The sequence below is a fragment of the Sciurus carolinensis genome, chromosome 10, assembly GCF_902686445.1.
Source record: "Sciurus carolinensis chromosome 10, mSciCar1.2, whole genome shotgun sequence".
In the NCBI taxonomy this organism is placed as follows: Eukaryota; Metazoa; Chordata; class Mammalia; order Rodentia; family Sciuridae; genus Sciurus; species Sciurus carolinensis.
Genome location: NC_062222.1, coordinates 97,645,149 through 97,669,863, shown reverse-complemented (window position 1 = coordinate 97,669,863; position 24,715 = coordinate 97,645,149). Strand labels below are relative to the sequence as shown.

General features: G+C 37.7%; 1 protein-coding gene and 1 pseudogene across 1 annotated transcript; one reads left to right on the top strand and one right to left on the bottom strand.

The window, feature by feature from the left end:
- Positions 1 to 24,715, top strand: Tmem165 (transmembrane protein 165). Its single transcript, XM_047567549.1, has 6 exons — positions 1 to 451; positions 12,826 to 13,051; positions 18,760 to 18,935; positions 19,454 to 19,636; positions 23,127 to 23,232; positions 23,926 to 24,715. Exons 1-6 carry the CDS (start codon positions 251 to 253, stop codon positions 24,000 to 24,002), a joined length of 969 nt encoding a protein of 322 aa, XP_047423505.1. The 5' UTR covers positions 1 to 250; the 3' UTR covers positions 24,003 to 24,715.
- On the bottom strand, positions 22,083 to 23,590 carry LOC124995091 (60S ribosomal protein L21-like; annotated as a pseudogene).

The following is a 24,715-nucleotide window of genomic DNA, read 5'->3' as shown; positions in this document are numbered from 1 at the left end:
CAGGGCCGCACGGAGGCAGTTAGAGGAGTCGTGTGGCCGCCGCGGGTGAGGGTGCCCGCCGGTTGTGCAGCAGCGGACGCGGCCTGCGCTAACCTCTCGCCGGCCTCTCCCACCACCCGCATGGTGCGCGCTGCTCACTGAGCAGCGGCGAGGCGTGACGGACGCGCCGCCCAGGCGGCTCCGGGTCGCGGCTTCCCGTCACCGGCACTTCCTCCTGCGGCGCCCGTGCGCGGGCGGCTGGGCGGGCGGGATGGCGGCCCGGGGGAGCGGCCGCGCATCGGCGCCCCGGCTGCTTCTGCTCCTGCTGGTTCCTTTGCTGTGGTCGGTGGTCGGGGTCCGGGCGGGTCCGGACGAAGACCTGAGCCACCGGAACAAGGAACCGCCGGCAGCTGCCCAGCAGCTGCAGCCGCAGCCCGCTGGCGTGCAGGGGCCCGAGCCGGCCCGGGCCGAGGTGAGCGGGCCGGGCTGGGCAGGCGGGGGATGGGGCGCACGAGGCTGCGGAGCCGGCTGCTCAGGGTACCAGGCTCCGGGCCGGCGAGAGCGCCGCCCTCCGCCCCGGCGCCGACTGGGGGAGGGGAGCCCGCCCCGGCTCGCCAGGAGGAAGGCGATCGACTGCGTCCTTTCCCGGGTGAGGCCAGGCCTCGCCTAGCTCCTTATGGGGGAAGGGAGAGGGAGAGCCAGCCGAGTACCTTTAGTTCGGCGGACCAAGATGCAGCTCGGGAAGCAGCGTCTTGGCGATCAGATGTGTCATACTGGAAATACTGGAAATGCGGATTCCAAGTAGAAAGTTTTTAGCAGAGGGCAACTGGGAGAATTTTTTAATTCCCTAAGGATAATCGCATCGGCCATTTCATTATTAAACAGAATATTCAAACTGCTAATCAGGCCAGTGGTTTTCTGCCAAATTCAGTGTGTGTGGATTATGTATCCCGACTCAAACTTTTTGAAAACGTGCTATGGTTTGCAGAAAGTAGCCCTCAGGAACGCAGAGGAATAGTCAGTTTTGGGTGGCACTGAGTGATACAGCAGTGTGGGATGCCAAAACTAAATTTATTAGTAAACCAGAATCCTATATTTTGTTTGGCCTTCACTAAATAGATAGAAACTAACTTTTTAATCGGCTTTAAGAGAATCACTCCTTTCTCATTCACTTGGCAACATTTAAAATTTTTCGTCTTTCAGTCTTGGGCGCTCTGTCCATTGCCAATTTGAACTCTCAAGTTCTGGACCCCTTATTATCTCACCTAGTAGGGCTACTTTGGGGTCCAACTGCCCAACTTTGTCTATCCCAGGCCCCACTCAACCCATCTCCATCTAATTTTTCTCAACATTGAATTCTACCATCATATCAGCAATCTTCAGTGAATTGCCCTTCATAATAATTTCAGTTGGGCATTGTTTGTGGAATGGATATTCAGTTTTCTAAATGATCTGGCTCCAGCTAACCACCACTCCCTTGCTCATATGGTGTACTCTAAAAAACAACACATGCTTCAAGAGTACTTTCAGACATGCCAGGTGATGTTTTTCTGGTTTCTCCCAAACAAAAGACCTCTCTAAAAGAAAAACTCAGAAGTTTGAAGCCTGTGGGTCAGGATGTTTCCCACCTTCTAGAACCAGCAGATACCTACTCTCCTTAGTACCTTCCCTAAAACTTCCTGGTTAAAAGTGATTTCTCTCTTCTCTGATTAACATGAGTTTTTATTTATTCACATCATTGGGTGTTACCTTGTTTGACTTTTCCAGTTTTATGTTTTGTTTTTCTGTGTATTACCTGAGAATGGAAATTTCTGAGAGTCTGATTTTGGTTTCATACATCAAGAACTTTCTGAGAATTAGAGCAGTCCAAAATGTAGTAATCGATTTTGAGAAATAATGAAATTCTCTTCAATGGAAGTATTCAGGAAGAAGTTGAATAACTGGCCACCTCTGAGAAGATTTAAAGTTACGGGGAACTTAAGATTCTGGGAGCTGATTTCATCTTCAAAATTGCTTGTTAAGCAGGTGGAGCAGGTGCCATTTCCTGTTCATGGATGGGGAAACCTAGGTTTGGAAAGAGTGATGGTTTAATGTCCCAGAGCTAAGAAGTTCATTCTCAGCAGAACCACAATTAAAATTCAAATTGCAAAGTCTTATCAGGTACCCTTAGCATCCATTGTATCAAACCAAAGCTCTTTTAACCTATTTATTTATTAATGGATTTTAATGGTTGCTTGGATATTGTGCCAGTACAGGTCTTTGGTCCTGATGCCTGGCTTTCCTTTTCCCCTTTATGCTTTAGCCTTTTGTTTCTCTCTTTCTGTATTTACACTTAGATCCTGCTACTTGGATTCTCATAATTTGTGTACATATTTCATCTGCCCCTGCTGGCTTTTTAGAATGTCTGAGACCGTGGTTATACCTTACTCATCTTTGTCTCTTCTCTTGCCTATTCTTTGTGTTTATTAAATAATTATCTGTGAGTGAATTGAAGTATTTACCTGTCAGGTTTCTATCAGTTATTGAATGCTTTTATGGAAAAACTCTAAAATGAATTCGACCAGAAAAAAACTATTTTTAATACTATGTGTAGTCTCTCAGTTGATGAAGGATTTGCTAGATGAAATTAAGAAAAACTAAGTAATAATCATCTGCTGCCTGAAATGAGACCATATCCATTCATAGATTGGTATTGGTTTAAAATTTTTAGTTTTAGCTGGTTATATAGTTGTTAATTCTAGGATTTTTGTAAAATAAAAAAAAGTATAAGAAAAAATTAGAAGCATTGAAACTTAATAGTAATAAACATACATATCATGATAACTGATGTATTGTGTAAGTCACGTCAGAGGTATACAAGAAGTATGAATCATTTACCATCATGAGAGACCAGGGTCTCCACTGGTACAGGGGAAGTGAAGAGTGGGCTTCTCTGCCGTCTTCCTCTGCCCACCCTGCCTCCGTCTCCATGGGTCAGGAGTGGGCTGCGGGTCACACAGCTGTGCCTGTCACTCCCTGGCTCAGCTCTCCTGCCTCTCCACATCTACTTCTGACATTGAGCTGAAATGCTTATTAATGAACTTTGTCTTAGTTTTCATCATTTAGCCCACTGTCATTTAACTCAATATCAGAAGTTTATTTTATAATAATAACTATTTTGGGTTAAGTAACGGTGCATGAGAGTGAGATTTTTGAATGTGTAACTTTTAGGCATTTTGTTGAAGTTGGAATCGTGATTTTTAAGACAATTAATGGTAGATAGTAATAGTAGTTAGAGCTATTAATAACCCTTTTTAGGAATCTGGGGAAAATGTAGTCATGTAAAATACAAGTCACAGTGATAGAAACAGTGTATAGTGACCACATTTGAGTGGTCAGAAGGATCTTTGTCTTTAAAACTAGGGGTGGGGAGGTAAACGGAGGTTCAATATAATGTTATTTTTCCCTCTAATATTTTCATGTATTCTTGGTCCTTTGGAGTTAGGAATTTATTTTAAATTCCTACAGCAGAATATAATTGCCTTGTTTTAATTATATTTTCACTTAATTTTAATTTTTTATTTTCACTTTAATTTTTTGATAACTGATGCTCCACTTTTATTTACGGTACTACAGCATATTGAAAAACTTTTCTTTCACATATTTTCTAAACTCTGCAATATAAGTTTCATTTGCTTTTTTTGGTCCACCTAATGGAGATAAAAAATGATCAAAGTACAGTTTAATAGCCACATATACAAGGGTTCAGCATTGCTAAATACCAAGTTTCAGCTGAAGTGCTTTGTAACTATACATAGTATGTCTTTTAAAGGGATAGGAATTTAAGTTTAACCTCTTTTTAAATTTTTTAAATTAATTAATTAATTAATTTTTTTTGTGGTGCTGAGCATTGAACCCAGTTCCTCACACATGCTAAACAAGTGCTCTACCACTGAGCCACAAGCACCACTAAGTTTAGCCTTTTTATGCAGCTTTGTGCGTGGACTTCTAAAAATGGAGGGGAAAAAAGTCCCTTAGTGGATTTATGCATTCAGGTGGAAGATGAATTGTAAACATTAGTTGCATCTTAACAGGGTGCTTTAAAGTGAGGTGACTGAACTTCTAAACTGGACTTTCTGCATTGGATTCCTCCCCTCCCCGAGTAAGCAGTTTAAAAAGAAGTTGGAGGAGTTTACTCTGAACTTAAGTCATGAATAAACCCCAATGGACAAACCACGGGGAAAAAAGTACTCTTGGATCCTTTGTTCTATGCAGTTTATGTTTTTAGTGACCTACTTAGGTTTTTTTCCCCCTTCTTTACTTCCCTAGATAGAGTACATATATACAAAGCATAAGTCCTTTATGTTGGGAGAGATCAGCTAGATATAATAAAGGTAGTTTATCATTTGCTGAATATTCTGGATGTTCAGAGAAGTATTATTCTGGTTGTAGCCAGATCCCTGTTGATAAACCTGAAAAAATCTTATTACCTGACCCAGTATAGTTTCTCATTTTCTTGACTTTTTTTTTTTTAATTGTCTTTTAACCATGGGAACAACTTCTACAGGATCTTTTAAGCACCTCCTGCCCCATTTTTATTAAGTTGCAGTTCTACCTCATCCAGTTCAGCCTTGATTGAACTAAGAACGAGGCTAAGATCGACGCTGTCCCCTATGAGAACTCTAACGTACTCATAATTACTTTCTCTGTTATGTTACTGAATTTATTTGGTGGTATTCTATCATCAAAGCAGTTCATTAAGAAAAATTGAGCCAGCTGTGTTAGTGCACCCCTGCAATCTCAGCTACTTGGAGGCTGAGGAAGGAGGATGGCAAGTTTGTTTGAGGTCAGCTTGGGTAACCTAGCAAGCTCCTGTCTCAAAAGGAAAAGGGCTGGGGATGTAGCTCAATGATAAAACACTTGTGTAGTGTGCACCAGACCCTGATTTCAATCTTGGATACTCCAGGAAAAAAAAAAAAGAAGAAGAAGAAGATGGAGGAGGAAAATTCAGTGAAAACTACATATATTTACTAAATTTCTAATTCTTAGTTTTATGAAACATTATATAGAATAGTACCATAAAGTTACCAAGCATTAAGTATATTTTTAAAAAGTAATTTTTAAACATACTAATATCAAGTAACAGTAATAAAATAAAGTGTATTTTAAAAACAATGAGCCAAATCATCTACAAATACAAAAACAACAGAGAAAATTTAAAATGTCTTATCTTGGGCGGCCAGTTTTTAGCTCAGTGCTAGTAGTTGCCTAGCACACAAGAGGCCCTGGGTTTGAATCCCAGCACCACAAATACAGAGGTATGTCTTTAATTTGAATGCAGTCTTGAAATCAGACTTATTCATGGTGTCAGTTTAAATTAATGTGTATTTTTGTGCACATTTTTACAATTTCTGAAAAAACTTTTCAGATTCATATCAGTAAAATAGTGTTGAGGAAAGAGTTCTGAGCTAATGCTAAGCATTTTCTTCTGACTGCTCAAAATAATTCCACCTCTTTGATAACTTTTGTTGAGCAATTTTTTGTTTTTTGTTTTTTTTGCAGGGACATGAGTCTTTTTTTCTTGGTAGCAAGCTCTAGATTTTGTTTCGAAGCAAGCATCTTCTCTAGTTTCATTTTGTATAGTTGGAGATTCCAGTGCAGATGTCTGTATCCATTTCAACATTTGTGTTAATTTGAACTCTAGAGCCAGAATAGGAATTATTTTTTCTTTATTGATTGTCGCTTTCTTTCTTCTCTTGAGGATCAAGAAAGTATAAAAGAATACTTTTTAAATGAGGACTACACATACACAGTTTTCTAATTTTAAATTAAAATTTCAACTTGCTGTAGAAGAGTTTTAAGCAGCAAGTTTTTTGTAATTACAAGTGGTTCCTGTTCTTAAGGTGTTATTTTTGTTTCAGACATTAAAGTAGTGGTATTTATACCAAGAAAAACACTAGCATTTCATTACTTCCTATGGTAGAACACTGGGTAACTGAATCATGGAGTATCTAAATGGAAATTGTACTTTCTGCGTCTGACTCTCCAGTATGCATCCAAATATTTGCTTCTGTGCTCATACTTTTGCTCTTTTTTTGTGTTTTGGACAAAACTATCATCCTTGCCATACTTCCTGTGACCATGTTCCTATTCTCCTTTAATACCTTCATTAATGTGACAATGTTCCTCTTCTGTGACAATGTTCCTCTTCTTCCTTCTTCAATACCTTTATTCTCTCCATTGTTTCCTTCCTGTCTGCTTATATATAGTCACAGGTTTGGTAAATTAAAAAAGAAAAAAAAAAAAAAAAAAGCCATCCATTTAGCCCTACTTGACAGCATTAGTTTGTTTCTTCAACTTTATAAACCAAACTTCTAACTAGGGGATTAGCTGCTTTTGCACTTTGCTTTTTAATCTTTCTGTCTGGCTTCACTCCTGCCTTTTTGTTGAGATTCCATTTTTGAAGGGTACCATAACAGCAAATTGCCAAGTCTTTTTCAGTTCCCATTTTTTTTTTTTTTTTTTTTGCGGTACTGGGGATTGAACTCAGGGCCTTGTGCTTGTGAGGCAAGCACTCTACCAGCTGAGCTGTCTCCCCAGTCCTTCAGTTCCCATTTGACACTGTGAACTCATTTAAATTTTTAAGAGTCCTACACATTTAAGCCTCTTTGACATCTGTTTCTCCTCCTGTGTTAAATTGGACTAATAGCTCTTTAACTTTTTGAATAGCAAATGAAATAATACGGATGAAAATATCTGGTGTTATCTAGTTAGTGGCTCAGTAAATAATAGCTACCCCTACTGTTAGGTACAATAAATGATGTACTTGGTGGCTGGCTTTCTAAGACAATTTTTGTTTGTTTTTCTTTGTTTGTTCCTTTTCTACCCTGGCCCCTTCCCTAAATAATAAATTTTCTAAGATTGTAGAACTTTTTTTTTTTTTTTTTAAAGATTTATTGCAAGAATTTGGCAAGTTGTGAGGGATGATCAGGCAAATTAGTTATCTATAGGATAGGCCAGTCCAGCAGACAAGGTGTTACTCTCCAGCATGGCCTGAGATGATTTTAACAGTTGTTCTTTGTGCTCTGCAGAGGACCCTCAGCTTTGCTCATATGGCCTTTCAGACGATTGAATGTAGTTTACTCAGATGATCTCAAGTAATCTCCCTTACTGAAAACCAACTGATTGTGGACTATAATTTCTGCAAGAGACCTGTGTTGCCATAGCACACTTAATTGTATGATTGCATAACTGGGGGCAGTAGCCTACCATGATGGTACATAAAACTGACCATCATATGGATCACTGGCTGGAAACTGGTTCAATAAAAAATGATACATCAGAATACTTTGCAGACGTTAACACTAAGACTCTTAGGCCAGTTATACTGGAGCAGAAAGTGTCTTATATGCAAAACCAACTATAAGGGACTAGGATGTGTAGTATATATGTATTTTGTTAAATTCTACAGAATATCATTCTATATATATATAAGTACCCTGAAGTGTGCTCATCAAAATACTCGAGTGATAAGTTTCTGTTAACATCCCCTTTCCTCTTCAGGCTTTGTAGTTCTAATGTGCTTTTTAAGATGTTCAGGCATTATTTGTCTAATAGGTTCATGAATAGTTGGAATGGCAAGGTAAAGCCACAGGAATTATTTAAATATTTCTCATAGATTTGGCATGTATAGTAGAGCATTAAGTTTGCATATGATTAAGAGAAGAGACAGAAATTCAGGAAATGATTTGTTTAGATTAGAATTTCCATATTTGAAATGGGAGATATTGTGGTTTTAGATTCAGATCCCTAAATGAATATCATACGAGTATGTTGAGACAAATAATGTGGAAAGCTTCCCTCCTTTTTTGAAACACAGAAAAATGTTATAAAATTACCTCCAAGTGTTAAAATGTAACCAAGCTCAAAGTAATAGAGAAGTACCCAGGATAAGAAATGATAAGGCAACTCCAGGCCATGGTGACAGGTGGGAGCTGGGAAACAGGCTGGAAATTAATCTTAGAGTGTAGGTGGGAGTCGAATTTAAAGGCATTGTGAACTCTGAAAGACAGGACTACATAATGCTACAAATGAGACAGCTCTCTTCCTTGAGTTGACCAGTCTGAAGATGAAGGTAACTCGGGAGGGACACTGGTGAACAACAGAACTCTTGTAGGCTTAATCTGTAAGGCTCATTTTCTGAGTTATCTCTGCTTTCTGCTGTGGAAATAGCATCTACTTAAAAAGCTCCTGCTAATTGAGGTTGCAGCAACCAGATACATATTGTAAGGCTGTCCTATCCTAATAAGACCTACTTCTGAGACCTTTTAGAAAACTTCATTTGAAATGCTTCTTGTCACTTCAAATTGAACATATCTGAAACCAATCTTATTCCTCTTTCCCACCTATCTTTTAGGAGTACTAATTTTTTTCTCAGCCAACCAGACCAAAACACCTCACAGCTATTTCTGATCCTTTTAAAGGCCCATTGATTTTTTTTTTTTCCTTTCCATCATATGCATACTTTTTTTTCCTTCTCTAATTTGTCCTCAGCACTGGTGTTACACAGCTGACCTAATTAATTGGTCCAGTAGCTGGTATCTCTACTCTCTGCCCTGATTATTAGTCACAGTATCTGAATCGTGTCTGTGTCTTGTACTCAAAAACTTTTAGGGGCTTCCCTCTTGTTCTAAGTTACACCATAAACAGCATTTTCACTCTAGTCTCAATATCTTTCTCATCTTATCCAGTCACTCATCTGATGGCTTACTGCCTGGTCTCAGAACATGCCTGCATTCTTTCCCATTGCCAGTACAGGAAAGGAGGTGAATACTTATACTCTAAATGCATGTTCAAGTTAGCTGCACCAAGAGTGAGTAGTACTGTATCCCACTTGAGACCTTCAGGGAGCCTATGAAATGAATGTCACAACCGACTTCCCTAATTGACCAAAGGTTGACCCACCGTTATTAACTTCCCCATATTCCCAGCTAGCAAAACAAGTAAGTACAAAACAGTGTGCTTTCTGGTTGGACCTGCCTAAAGCCAACCATAGTCTGCAAGGCATTGCTCTCTAAGAGTTGGAGTCAGAGGTTGGGTTAAGAGGTTTTTGAAGTGATGCACTATATGTCTATAGTTGTGTGTGTGATAAAACACAATCCAGAAGGTAGTGAAGAACCTAGAGTGAGAAGTATGCCTCTTTTTCCCCTTGAATTTTGGTTCGGGCATCAGCAAACTATAGTTTATCACTAGCTGCTTATTTATGTAAATAAAGTTTTATTTCAACAGAACCACACTGCTTTCAAGTTTTAGCAGCAGTAGTTGAGTAATTACCATGGAAACTAAAAAAGTAGTCCATGAAGCTATTAAATATTTGATTAAGAAAATTTTCTAACTCCTATTCTGGTCATTCTGTTTCCTCCTTGGAAACATGCATTATTGTTTCTTGAGATTTGTTCTGTATTTACAATAGTATACATATTGTATTATATGTATCCCCCTCCCCCGTGATGACTGCAGACATAGATATTTCAAGTTAAAGTATCTTAATGATTTTTCTATATTAGTATATTTAAACATTCTTTTAGCTCCATACTGTTGTTAATGGATTTACCACTTAATAGTTTCTATTGACGGAAATTTATTTTTTTTCTTTTTATTTACAAATGATAGCATTACATTTATACATGTTTCTAATGCAAAAAGATGAGCTCCTGAGTGTTTCTGTCTTAAACTCAGTTTTGTTACTGTTCCTACCTTGACTTACTGCTTACATTATGTGTTGAGTTTTATTTTAGAGGGGCAGGATCATTAATTACTGAAGTTACTGGGGTAGGCTTTGCTCAAGAGGTTCTGTTTGAGTTGGCTCTTGAGGAATCTTGAATAGGAGGGTAATGAAAAGGAGGTCGGAGCAGATAGGACTGTGTGACTCAAGCTGTGGTTAGCAGAAGCTTGGCAGGCTCTCAGGCTGTACCACCAAATACTGTAGCCATGAGCCATGTGTGTGGTATACACTGGAGTTTAAAGACAGTTTGAAAAAAGAGAATGTTAATGTATTTCATCAGTAATTTTAAAAATATTGCTTATAATTTAAATAGTGTTTTAGTGGTATTGAGTTAAAATGCTGTTCCAAATAGTTTTAACTTCTTTTTATGTTTTAAAGTGTGGCAACATGATATCATTAGTTTTAGAAAGATAAATAAGCTGGTCATGTTGTGTGATTCTACAAAAACTGAGTGCTAGGCATCATCCTAAGGACTTCATTCATTTAGCTCACAGCAGTCCTGGGGCATAGTTACCTCATATTTTAGAGATGAACTTGAGTCACAGGAAAGTTTACTTACTGGTGCAAGGTCACAGTGAATGGTAAAGCTTTGGATGTGAACCCAGACAGTTTATTTCCAGAGCCTACAGATTTTACCACTGTGAAGGTGGATCAGACAAAGGAAATGATCCTTACACATAGTGAGCAATAAATGAATGATGAATGATCATTTTCTAACCCTTCCAATGTTTTTATATGTTTTTTATTTTTAAAAATCTATCTTCACAGTGCCGATACTTTTTGTCTTAGATGTTTTTGGTCCCCCGCCCCCTTTATTTTCTTTCTTCATTTGTCAGCACTGAGGATTGAACCCAGGGCACTCTACCACTGAACTATGTCTCAGATCTTTTTTATTTTTATGTATAGGTAGGGTCTTGCTTGGTTGTCCAGGCTGGCTTCAAACTTAGTGATCCTCCTGCCCCAGTCTCCAGTTGTCTTATGTTATTATCACCAGAATAACAGTATGATTTTGACCATCTAGGGCTTACTATGCAACAAAAGCTATAAATTGACTTTTCTTATGTCCCTCTATATATGAAGGTTTTTAAGAATATGTAGTTTTTTTGTAGTCTTAAGTTTTATTTTATCCTCCACATCTCACAGAAGAACAGAAACTAAATAATATAGTCAAGTTTTTGTGGCTAGGAATTATAAAACCTTGGAAATACATAGTTTTGATCACTATTGTGGTTTGATTTTTAAAATAAACATTTTCTTTTTGAGCTTGGTGTTAATTGATCACAGGTTGTATATATTTATCTCTTAAATTTTCCTTTGATTTCAGATTTTTATATTTTACAATGAAATTTTTTCATATATAAAGCTTATCTATCCAGCAGGAAAACATTATGTGAAGGAGAGACTAGGTGAAGTACATGTGTGTTTGGGACACTTAATTCTCCTAGGGTATTAGAGGAGACAGGAGGCTCATTTTTATTTTTGTTTTATTTATTTTTTATTTTATTTATTTATTTATTTACTTTTTTTGTGGTGCTGGGGATCAAACCCAGGGCCTTGTGCTTGCAAGGCAAGCACTCTACGAACTGAGCTATCTCCCCAGCCCCTTTTTTTTAGTTTTTGATGGACCTTTATTTTTATTTATTTATATGCGGTTCTGAGACTCAAACCCAGTGCCTCACACATGCTAGGCGAGTGTTGTACCACTGAGCCCCAACGCCAGCCCCAGGAGGTGTGGAATTCAAATGGTGATGTAGAGAACCTAGAAGCCCTTAAGATGGTACTTGCACAATCAAGAGCTGACTCAGTTTCCTTTAAGCATTGGTTCCCTTCCCTAGCACTCAAGACATTGAGAAGGGAAGGTCTTATCTTACCAGCCCATTCCAGCTTTGGGTGGCTCTTTTGAGATAGGAACCTTTTCTCTGAATTAATCTGAAACCTGCACCTATAACTTTTTAGTTCTTCCTCTTGGGACCATATAGTGGACGAACTGATACACAGACTTTCCCAATTACTGTTTTTCCTGGTCTCTTGTGATTGTCTTAAGAGTCCAAGCCAGTAAATGTTTTTGGTAATGAGCCAGATAGTAAATATTTTAGGTTTTGCTGTCTATGCTATACAATATTCTTTCTTTCCTTCCCTCTTTTCCTCATTTTCCCATCTCTCAAACTCCCTCCCTCCCTCCCTGTTTCTTACTTTTTATAACCTCTTTAACAGGTAAAAAACATCCCTTGCTCAAACAGGCTGGGTTGGCCTCCACATAGCTTGTCAAACCCTGGTTTTAGATTCTCTCTCCATCTTGGGTGATCTTCAGAGAATGGTGCCTTCAAGAGTGGGACCATCTTCATGCCAACCAAGACCATGGTTTGCCTTTTTATTAGGCCACATTACCTTCTAGAATATTTTTAGACTTAATTGTGGGACCATCCACACATCTGCCTATATTAAACCTTGTCCTAGCTAGAGCCAATTTTATTTTTTTTTGCACTGTGGATTGAACCCAAGGCATTCTAGCACTGAGCTACATCCCAGCCCTTTTAATTTTTTTAATTTTGAGACAGGGTCTTCCTAAGTCACTGGATTTGAGCTTACAGTCTTCCTGCTTCAGTCTCCCAAGTCCAAGTTGCTGGAATTATAGGCATGTGCCATGGCACCCAGCTGAGCCAACTCTTCCTGCTTTGTTAATTTTATAGTCTCAAATAAGTTTTTCTCAGCTTCATGTCACTTGAATGCTTGATAAACATACCTGGGTCTTCCACCCAAGTTACTAATAAAAATTAATAAAAAATTGACATAGCTAAGAACTAAATCTCAGATAAAAAAATACTTAGAAAAAAAAGTAATTTTAATGTTTGGATATAGTTGGTCTATATTTTCTTTAAATGATTTTGGAGACTTTTTACATAGCTCTGCAATAAAGCAGCTACAATCAAATGATTACTGTCATTACCATTGACTTTCAAAGTGATAAATAAATATGAGGACCATGACAAAAAAAAAAACCTGAATTTTATTCATATGTAAAAATAAAAGAATTTTAAACTATTTGTTTCAAAAAGTAAATGATAATATTTTTTTCCTTCCAGAAAGGATTTACACCAGCAGCCCCAGTTCACACAAATAAAGAAGAGCCAGCTATCCAAACCAATTTGGGATTTATTCATGCATTTGTCGCTGCCATATCAGTCATCATTGTGTCTGAATTAGGTGATAAGACATTTTTCATAGCAGCCATCATGGCGATGCGCTACAACCGCCTGACGGTGTTGGCTGGAGCTATGCTTGCCTTGGCCCTGATGACCTGCTTATCAGGTGAGTGTTTTCCCCCAGTGAGTGCTGAATGAAGGGGAGCATGCTGCGTGGCATTGCTGCTCAATCACTGGACCAGTTATATTGCAATTTGGTACATTCTAGGAATTAGTAAACAGTAAATGGTGTCAGCACATAAATTCTTGAAAGCCAGATCTCACTTTTAAAATGAAATGTTTTGCTGTTTATAGCCGAGATGCATAGTCCTTCATCACTTATTCAGTGATGTTTTAGCCTTACTTTTATTGTTTCAGTTTTTTTGTTCTTTTCAGTCTGGATAAGCTTGATTATATATGATATTTTAGAAAAAGGATTTAAGAAACAACAAAGAATTCCATATTTTTCTATTGAAGGACATTTGGGAGGTAATCAGTAAGTGAGAAATAGCTTCAGTTTATTGTGTTATTAAGCTGTTCTTATCCATTATGATCAGGTGCTCCCTGCATGTGTTACTGTTTGATATACTATTTTATAGGCATTCTGTAGAATATTAGATCATCAGAAGTCAGTTTAATGCCAAAATTTAGTCTCGTTATTCAAACGCTACCTCAAGCCACATTGTTTGCTGGAAAATATTAAGCTTTTCCCTTTAATATATTAGCTTCAGGAAAAGTTATTTAACCTCTTTGAGCTTTAGTTTCCCCATCTATAAAATGGAAATAATATCCATCTACCCTGTGGGCTCTGGTCTATCTTAGTGAGATATTTTATTTAGAGTCTTTACCACTCACCTCTCTTTCCTCAGAATGCTTCAGATTTATCATAATGAAACTCATTTTTTAAAGTGCAGAATAAGTTCTTTTCTGGCTATGGGATGCCTGAATACTTGTTAAAGTTTATGTCTTTATAAGCATATGAGTTTTTTAACAATTAAAACAATTTTAATACTTATCATTTTTTGGAAATTAATAAGGAAATTATTAATATTTCACAGTAAAAACAATTTTCTCCTCAGCAAATAGTGTTGATAGGAAATACAATAGGAGAGAGTTGCAAATGATGACATTACTTATTTAGGATGAGTTTAAACAGTATCAGAAAAATCTTTTGTTGAAGTTTCCTTCAAAGAGGCTAGAAGGCTGTCATCTCTGTGCCCCTTCCAATCCTGGGATGTGGCTGTGGTCCCCACGTCTTCTGTGTGTTCGGCTCTTCAGCTGTGGTGTCTGTCTTCTGTCCCATCCTTTCTCATCATCCTCTAGCTACTGGTGCTGACGGCTCTTTTCACCTTTATTTCTTGAAATAGTCTCTATCAGAAGCTGGCACACCTTTTTCCTGTGTATTCTTGCAAATAATTTTGAAAAATTATGCCCCCTCTCTCCCCACTGAATTTTCATTGCATATTTAAGGAGTAGCAAAGATCTAATTTCTGATACATTTTATAAAATACAACCGTTATGGTGTTTTAAAATATACTCAATGAAATTTAAATACCATTACAGTTTGATAGCTACCACTACCATCATTCCTTTGGAAAACAAAAAAACAAAAACAAAAAAAAAACAGAACTCTTTTCATCAGTTGGAAATTTATTTTATTTATTTAAATTTTCTTCCTATAATTTTAACTTTTTTCAGTTTTACCCTAATGATGAAGTTTTGCTTGAAAATCTTAAATGAATCCTTCTATTACATATATCTATAATAAAAATATGCCTTTAATACTGAATTTTGAAAGAAATTGAAAATTTCTTTTGTTAAGTCTCTAAATGTTTATGGTTTGAGTTATAGTTATTATTAGTTGATCAAAGCAAATATCTGTTAGATTTAAACATTCTTTTCAAAATTGAAATTATGTCTCTAAGATACATTAGGGCTTTTATTTTTATAATTGTTTATATTCTATAAGTGAATATTATTCCTAGAATGAAGTAAGGTTTAACATCAGTACTGGTCCTCTTAAAAAAATAGATGTAAGAGCTGGGCCCGGTGGCACTTATCTGTAATCCCAGCAGCTCAGGAGGCTGAGGCAGGAGGATGGCATCTTCAAAGCCAGCCTCAACAACTTAGTGAGGCACTAAGCAACTAAGTAAGACCCTGTCTCTAGATAAAATAAAAAAGATGGCTGAGGATGTGGCTCAGTGGTTAATTGCCTCTGGGTTCAATCCACGGTAAACCACCCCCCCCCAAAAAAAAAAATAGATGGAAAAGCTGAGAAATTTTATTTCACAGAAAAGTAGATAGATTGTCAGGAGTTTTGTTATAACCAGGCCACTCAGTTCAGAACTCCTGAGCTAAATGCTAAAATCAAACACATGGTCTGTCATCAGAAATTATTTTTAATGACTTATCAGCTAACAACCCACTAAGGTCTTCTGTTAGTTTTGTCGAAAGCAGAGAATTTGAAACTACTAAGTACACCAAAAAAGTTTTTCTAAAATTTATCAAATTACTATTCTTTTACATGTTCATCTTTTACTGAGAAATAGAAGTACCTTAGTTAACTGGATATAGTTAGAAATGATTGAGGAAATTGAAATATTGTGAATTTTAGTTCACTATTGCCAGAAAAGTGCTTGAGTGCCAGAGGGAAGGTTTCCAAAGAAAGGAGAGAGATGGGAGCCAGGGGAAGAAACAACAAAGTCATAATACCATCTGGTTTTTTGCTTCCAATAGAGATCATATGCCTCAGTAAGTAACAGTTTTTCTTCTTTTAAAGATTACAGTAGTTCCCATTACCTGAGGTTTCACTTTCTGTGGTTTCAGTTATCTGTGGTCAACTGTGGTCCAAGAATATTAAACAGAAAATCCCAGTATTCTGAGTAGCATAGTGGAAACATGAAGGGCAGATTAACTCTGGTACTCTGGCCATGCTGCAGGGTGTGTGGGAAAAGCAGTGTACATACGTTTGCTACTATCCAGGAAGTTTTGGAGCTTATTTTTTGTGTGGTTAAGGAGGGACTACTGTATGCAAAGATAAAGGGATAAGTAAGTTGAGATTCTTAAAGTTTACTGTTTCATTTTTAAATTTTTGAAACTTTTTTTCTGGAAATTAAATTTGCAAAGGTGTACAAATATGATAGTATAAAGAACACCTCTATATCTTTTATCAGATTCACTTATTATTAACATCTTACCCAATTTGCTTTAGCACTTGTTTGATGTATATAAATTAAATTTTGTATGTATATACACACACGTATATATCTGTAGGTATATAAATTATAGATAAATATATAATACTTGAATTACCACATACATTTTTTTTGTCAGTTGGCTTAGCATTATTCTATTGTGTGTGTGTTCTGTGGGGAGTGTTGGAGATTGAACCCAGGGCCTTGTGCATGTGAGGCAAGTGCCCTACCAGTTGAGCTACTTCCCCAGTACTTTTCACTCTGAGATAGGGTCTTACTGAGTTGCCCAGGCTGGTCTCGCTCAGCCTCTGGAGTAGCCAGGATTACAGGTGTGTACCACAAAATTCTTTACAGCAGTATTCATATTCTTCAGGACTATTCTTTGTAGCAGCGTTTCCCATCTTTTACCCAGATTCAGTCTAGGTTAGCTAGTAGATTTAGTTATTTATTATCTTTATTTAGTCTTTTCATCTGAAATGTTTCCATAGCCCTTTCTTATGTTTTATGACATCAGATTTTGAAGAGTAGTGTCCTGCTTCCTGCTTGAGAGACTTCTCTTCATTTTCTGTTTGTCTGATGTTTCCTCATGATTGAATTGAAGTTATGCATTCTTTTTGTCCTGGTGGGGGCTCAGTTCAGGGGTTACCAGGGATTGAACCCAGGGATGCTTAACCACTGAGTCACATCCCCATCCCTTTTAAATTTTTGAGGCAGGGTCTTGCTGAGTTGCTGAGGCTTGTCTTGAACTTTTAATCTTCCTGCCTTAGCCTCCCAGGTTGCTGGGATTATCCAGCTGAAGTTATGCATTCTTGACTGGAAAACTGCATAGGTGATACTGTGTCCCTCAAACAGTAGCCTAACTGGAAACACACAATGTCCATTTTCCTCTTATGCGGATGTTAATTTTGATCACCTAGTTCAAATTTCTCTGGTGTTGTCTTTGCAACCAGTACATAGTCTGTAGGGAGACACTTGAAGACAATACAAACACCCTATTGCTTGTCACAGTTTCCCCATAGATTTAGGATGACTGGGATGATCTAAACCTTCTTTCCTTCAGTGCTTGTAAATTGATGACTTTGTAATTCCAGTGTTTGATCCACATTTAACAGTGAGCTCTGGAATTCTGTAAGCAAGTGCTCTTCTCCCATTTGTTTGCCTATTCACTCAGTATAGGCTCTTTAATTCCTTTTCCTAGTGATTTAAATTAATTATTAAATTGGTTTGTTGACTACCCTGTCCCAGATTTGGCCAGTGGGAGCCACTTCAAGCTGTCCCTGGGGCCTTGTGACATCCTCCTTTGTTTTTGCTCATCCTTTCTAGTATAACAAGATGTTGCAGGTTTATCTTGTAGCTTCTCTGCTCAGTCTTGGAATAGGCCATTTTTCTGACTGAGGAACCTTGAGAAGTCATTCAGTGGCTAGATCTGAGCATAAGGTGAATTCTTTGTTTCTTGGCTTTAGTGGACAGATGTAGAAAATATGTGTCTGTATTGTGTTTGTATATGTATACACACATATCTATAAGGAATTTCTAGTTTTCTTTTAAGACATACTTATTACACCAGATAAGGGGGGTGGGGAGAGAAAGGGAAAAAAAAGGGGATTTCATCAAAATAGAGGAAAGATCAGTAGAGTAGATGAAGGGGATTGAGTGGGGAGGAAAGCAGGTCAGGAAAATGGAAGAACAATGGAATGAATCTGACTGAACTTTCTTATGTACATATATGAATACAGAATAGTGAATCTCAACATCAAGTATATCCACAAGATACTAATTAAAAAAAACTATAAATAAATTGCATAAAGAACTTTAGAGTAGGAGGAAGGAGAAGGGGGAGCACTGGGGACTGAATTAGAGCAAATTATATTCCATGCTTTTGTGATCATGTCAAAATGTATCCTAATATTTTATATAACTAAAACGAATCAGTAGAAAACTTACTTTAAAGAGTTAAAAAGGAGCAGAGTTTGAATCATGCTGTGTAAGAATCTTATTCTTCATTATCAGTTTGTAATTTGAAGATTTGTAATGAATAACACCTACATATAAAAGGGCATGGCATCCAGGTTATAAAACCTTGGAATCTTTTTTTTTCATATATATATATGATATATATATATATATGAAAAATATATATTTATATATATATATGAAAAATATATATATATTTATATATATATATATATATATATTTTTTTTTTTAGTTGTAGTTGGGCACATATTTATTTTGATGTGCTGAGGATCGAATCCAGTGCCTTCCATGTGCTAGGCTAGTGCTCTAGTGGCTGAGCCACAACCCTTGCCCCCTTGGAATCTTTATAGGGCATCTGAGTTAGCCTACTTCAAAGTCATATGCTCTACACAACATACGTGACAAGCCAGACCCTGACTGAACAGGTCTGGAGGGGAGGTCAGTATGCCATCTTCAACTGGGCCATTGCTGTGTGAGGGCCATGGTTAGACTTAAAGGTTCAGTATTGGTGGAGGGGGAAAGATGAGTTATTTAAGGTTATTACAGCAGTTTCTAATGTGAACATCTTTCCTCTAACAATGGTTGTGATTTCTTGAAGTTAACCCTGTCTGGTTGTTGTGATAGGCCAGTTAATTAACCAGATACACTGCTGGCGTTTTCTTTCAGTCTTGTTTGGCTATGCCACCACCGTCATCCCCAGGGTGTACACATACTATGTCTCAACTGCGCTATTTGCCATTTTTGGCATTAGAATGCTTCGGGAAGGCTTAAAGATGAGCCCAGATGAGGGTCAAGAGGAACTGGAAGAAGTTCAAGCAGAATTAAAGAAGAAGGATGAAGAAGTAAGTCATAGCACTGTTAAATGTTTAGGCCAAAAAGGCACTCAGGGAGAAATAAGCATGATCCAGAGGTTTTTTCAGTGGCCACATGTTATGTACGAGGCACACAAAAATATCTTGTTTCGTTCAGCTTCCCTTCTTAGAGCCTACAGGGATAGGATTCTGGGTTAGTGTGAATGTGGTAAGAAAGGAAGCAGAGATGAATACTGAACCTGGCAATCAGGTTCCTTCATTGGATTATTATAGCTCCTGAAAAGCAGGAACTGGACTTTATGATTTTTACATGTTCCTTCCATAGCATCTAGGATAGGAAGTGGTCAGTAAATGCCATTTGATTTATTTTGTTGAGGAACAAAATTGAGAATATAGTGTATTGATACATGAAATCAGTGGTTCAAAGGGGAAGTTTAGGGTCACAGAAATTTAGTTTCTTTGGAACATATTCCATAGAACTTAGCACAAAATCATTTATTATTCTTATTTTGATTCCTTCCTAGTATTGATGACATTTTTTGTTTTAGTTTCAACGAACCAAACTCTTGAATGGACCAGGAGATGTTGAAATGGGTACAAGCACAACAATACCTCAGAAAAAGTGGCTGCATTTTATCTCACCCATTTTTGTCCAAGCTCTCACACTAACATTCTTAGCAGAATGGGGAGATCGCTCTCAACTCACTACGATTGTTCTGGCAGCTAGAGAGGTGAGTGAGATTTAAGACTATGATTATATTGAAAGTAAATACAATCAGTGTGACTTTGCTCAGTGTCCATGGTCCAGGAGTTTTTCACTGTGTTGGACTCTTTGATAGCTAATCATCTTAACCACTCTCATATTAGCCTTCTAGTTCTGCTCCCAATCTAATGAAGTTCTTGTATCCAAGTTTAATTGTTCTCTCTTTTCTCTTTACTTGGTCCTTTTCCTCTGATTTATCCGAAAGTTGTGGCCAACTTGGATTGGCTTGCTTGCTTTTCTCAGAAATTTCTTCTATATGCTTGTTCAGAATATAAATTGTTATAATATTTTTGAAGGCCAGTTTGGCAATAAATATTTAAGGCTCTTTAAAGTGTGTAACTTTTGGTTTTTCTATTCCTTATCTGAAGAAATAACTGAATATTGCATAGGTTACTTGTGTTTTTATTGCAATTGAGTGATCTTAGAAACAGCCTAACTGAGCTTTCCAGTGGAGGAGAATTGATTCATTTGTTCACAAATTTATTACATAGCTCTTGGATTATGCACTGGTCAACATCATTTTAATGACAGAGAAATTTTAAAAAGTATTCAAAGAACAAAGAACACTTAAGGAAATCAGAATATTGACAGTGTTTATCTTTGGGCACTACTGTAGGCGAGTTGTTTCTGTATAGAAAATTTTTGTTGTGTCTTAGCTCTAGATTACCAAGTGCTAGGATGGTGAACTAGAAGAGACCTCAGTTCATCTCTTTCCAGCCTTTACTCAACAGATAAATATCCTGAGGCCCAGAGAGATGGGGTGACTTGGGTGAGAACTGGGGCTGGTGGGTAGCAGGACAAGGATCAGACCAAGGCCATCTGCCTTTGTAGCCCTTTCTTCTGTTTTGTTCAGTTTCTGAATGCCTCTTATTTTAAAGACACCTATTGGTTTCTTACTTAACCTTTTTCCTTTAACCTTTATTCCTTTTGAGGGGAACAGACAGAAGCGTCTTATTGTTCACACGGATTTATCAAGATTTACTGGCAAGAGGGTTATGGAATGGGAGTTGCAACTACTTTCAAGTTCTTCTTAGATCTTAACTAATATTCTTGTGTATATTTACATCCAACTGTACAATTTCAAATTAAAATAGTTTTTAAATCCTTGGAATGTCTACCATAAAAGAACTAGTTTCTTAACATAGCCTGCAGTTTAAAATATAAAGCATTTTGAGGGCCAGGACTAAGATAGCTGGGGAAAGACTATTTTTTCAGAGAAGTCTCAAAAATGCTGTATTTTGGGAAAAGGGGTTGGTAAAAAAAGAGGATCCCTATTTTTCATTTAATTCCCATAAAACAAACTATGTTTTAAAATGTCGCTTTAATGGCCGTAGCCTGTATTCTTCTTGATTTCTAGCTTTTTGTTGACTTTCGGATTGCCAGAATTGGGACTTGAAAGTAAGTGAGCCCGTGGTGGGTGTGGAAGGTTCTGCAGGGTGAGCTGCGATGGCAGAATCCCTGCATTTCTCCTATACACTCCTGGGTGGCAGTTTGGGAAGACTGGACTCCCTCTCTGTACTGGACACCTTGGTCCATGCCTCCCAGAGCATGGCACATGCTGCTGGTTTGTTGTGTGACCCTATCGCTGTATCACCTACTTCACTGGTTGATGCTGCATGTAGGCAGCAGTCCCCAGCATAGCACGCCCTTCCACACCCAGCACTGCAGTGGTGTTTAGTGAGCTGTTAAGGGGCAGATATGTTGTGTCTGTTTTGTTCCCTTAATATTCCTTTTTTTGGTATGAACCACACAGAGGTTCAAACCATTTTATTCTGCAACTGTATCTCTGCTTCTAACATTAGTGTTCCCAAATTGTGTTTCACAGAACCCTAGTATCTTTGAGATGTTAATGGGTACTAGGCAAAAAAGGGGGATGGGGAGTAAAGAAGTTTGAGTCATACTTATAAAGTAGTATATCTCAGCTTTTTCAGGGGGAGGATTCAGTGTATAAATTAACAGACTGAAAAAAATGGGTTTTATTTAGTGACTTTTCAGGTATCATTTTCAAATAGAATAATGCTATCTTTCTTCTGGGGTAGCAGTTATAGAGGTTATAATACACAAATAGAATTTTGGGGAAATGTAGTCCTACTTTCCCACCCATGCTTCAGACCATTTCACTTCCTATCTCTGCACGCATGCCGCCCACCCGAAGGCACTGGGCCTCCTCCTGCTTCCGAGAGCATAAGCCCGCCTTGCTTCATTTCCTGCCCCTCACACTGCCCTTGCTTCCTCCTATTACCTGGCTCTCAGCTCCTCACACATCTCACCTGCCCCAGCTTAAATCTTTACCTTTCTCCCAGCCCAATTTTGTGGGCCTTTTTAGCATGCACTCCTTTCTTATCTTTGTGAGGGGAAAAACCCCCTTTCTTCAAGTCTACTTCTCTGCCAAATGGCACTTTCTTGTCCTTCCCAGTCTCAATAGGCTTGGCATCATACTTTGGCTGCTTTTGAAACCACAGATCTCACCTCACCAGGAGTGGTGACTGGGTGCCTTTAAGAGCTCACTGCAGCCCCTGCAGGACCTGCTGGGCTTCTCTGGAGGCGAACTGCCTGGCTACCTTTTCAGTCTCTTTGATTCCTCTTCTCCGTCATCCTTTGATAGTTGATTTCCTCATGACTGTGTTATTACCGTCCTTCTTTTACATTCTCTCCCAGGGTTATTATATTTAGTTCCTTAGCTTATCCACCATTAGATTCATCTGATTTTTTTTAAATTTTAAAGTTCACAGGCTTTCATTTTTTTATATTTATTATGCCATGAATTCATAGGGAATAGTTTCCAGCAGCTCAGTCTCCTTTCCATTTGTTCTCACAAAATGTGCTTCTCTGGGTGGAGCAGGCTGGCGTTTCAGCTGAACCCAGGTACCTTTCTCTTTGGTTTCCTTCTTTTTCTGATCATTTTCCTTCACACGTTTCAGGAAGCTGTCTCGGCTCTTAAGAGTGCTTAATATGCTCAATACGCACATTAGTTCTCTTGGCAAGAATCTTGCCCTTCACTTGCTTATTCACAACAATGCCACAGCATGCTGGGTAACATTGTAGACTCTCCCAGTTTTGCCATGATAACATTTATGGGCATTCCTTTTTGAACGGTACCCATTCCCTTAATGTCTACAATGTCACCTTTCTTGTAGGTTCGCATATATGTGGCCAAAGGAACAACTCCATGTTTTCTAAAAGGCCTAGAGAACATACATCGGGTTCCTCTCCTCTTTCCCTTTGTGTTCGTCATTTTGGCGAATTACTGGAAGATGGCGGTTCCAGCTGAAAGGCTTCTTCTGATTCTTAACTTCATTTTAACTCCTGTCAGCAACTTTAAGCCTTTCTCTGTTCTAATCATGTTGGAGTTCATCACAATTGGAGTTTAATCATGTTGGGATTTATGTAATTCATCCAGAGAACGAAAGGAGACAAACTTGGGTGTCATGCCTGATTTTCTGGTTGTTTCCTTCCAGGATCCCTATGGTGTAGCAGTGGGTGGAACAGTGGGACACTGCGTATGCACTGGATTGGCAGTAATTGGAGGAAGAATGATAGCACAAAAAATCTCTGTCAGAACAGGTAAGTTAATTGCTTTTTAAAATTAAAGCAAACCTCATTCTTTTTTTTTTTCATTCTGAGATTAGAAATAGGGTTTTAGTTCTGTATTTAAGTTCTTCTAAAATTTACCTACTCTTTGTAATTATCTTCTTTGAAGTTCTAGGTATCACCCACTGCTGTGGACTGCTTTCCCCATGGGTGGAAGTTAGTAAAATAAAAATACATCTAAAGACACCAGTGATATCATAGTAACTATCATGTGGAAGTATGGGAAATTTTGGACCTTAAAAATATGTTAAGATTGGGAAGCATAGGTATAGACCAGGCGTACTGATTCTGTTGAAAATTTCCTATGCAGCTATAATCAGGAGACCTGATGATGAATTAGCTACTCTTTTTTAGCCAGAGGTTGTTGAACATTCTCCTTATAATTGGGTTTTATGATGAATTGTAGTTCTATTGTTGCTTATCAGCAGTGTCTTAATTTAATGATATCATTTCTCAGAATAGTGCTGGAGAAGAAACTGATTCTTACTGTTCAGAGCAGGAATGTTAATGGTTGTTCTTTGTTGTATAAATGAAATTAATGTGTTTTCAAGATTAGCTTACTAGACTGGGAAAATAGGCAACTTCATTAGCTCATAATTTTGTTTGTAGAATATCAGGGTAAAGGAAAAATTTTGCTTCATTTAACTTTTTTCTCTTCTCTTCCAGTGACGATCATAGGAGGTGTTGTGTTTTTGGCGTTTGCATTTTCTGCACTATTTATAAGTCCTGATGCTGGTTTTTAAAAAGCGATTTGTTCATCTGTATTTAGTATAAGATAGGTAACTATTGTCGTTCTGTACATAGTGTACATTACAACTAAAAGTGATGGAAAATACTGTATTTTGTAGCATTGATTTGTGAGTTTGACCCATTTAATGAAAGCATTATGTCCAAGAGAGATAATCACTGATTCTACTTGTAAAATGGATTTTTAAAGGAAATCTGACTTCTCAGTGTGGACTTTTTTTTGCAGCATTATGTCGATATAGTCCCCATTTTGGTTTGGTATGTATACAACCATTGTGCAGTGGGGTCCACCACTTGATTTTCTTTCAACATGACCCCTTTATAAGGAATATATGCTCCTTGGTCACTGAGGCGTTTCAGATGTTTACCTTAAAAATTTCCTTGTGGAAAGAATGAATTAATTTCTTTTTAAAAAAACATTTCCCTAAGCCAGTAAGCAGTAGTTTTAATCATGTCTTTTCAAAGTTAGATTGTTTTTAAAAAAGAGACAAGGTAATACTATTATATCAATAACATGATGCAACTAGAATTGTTTGCAAAGTCCATTCTTTTTTTAATTGGGTAGGACACCCAATATGAAAATAGTCAATATTTGACAATGTGGAATTACCAAATTAAAAGAGAATACTATGAATGTATTCATATTTTTTCTATGTTGAATAAACAATGTAACATAGATACAATGTAAATAAAAATGGTATGACCAGTG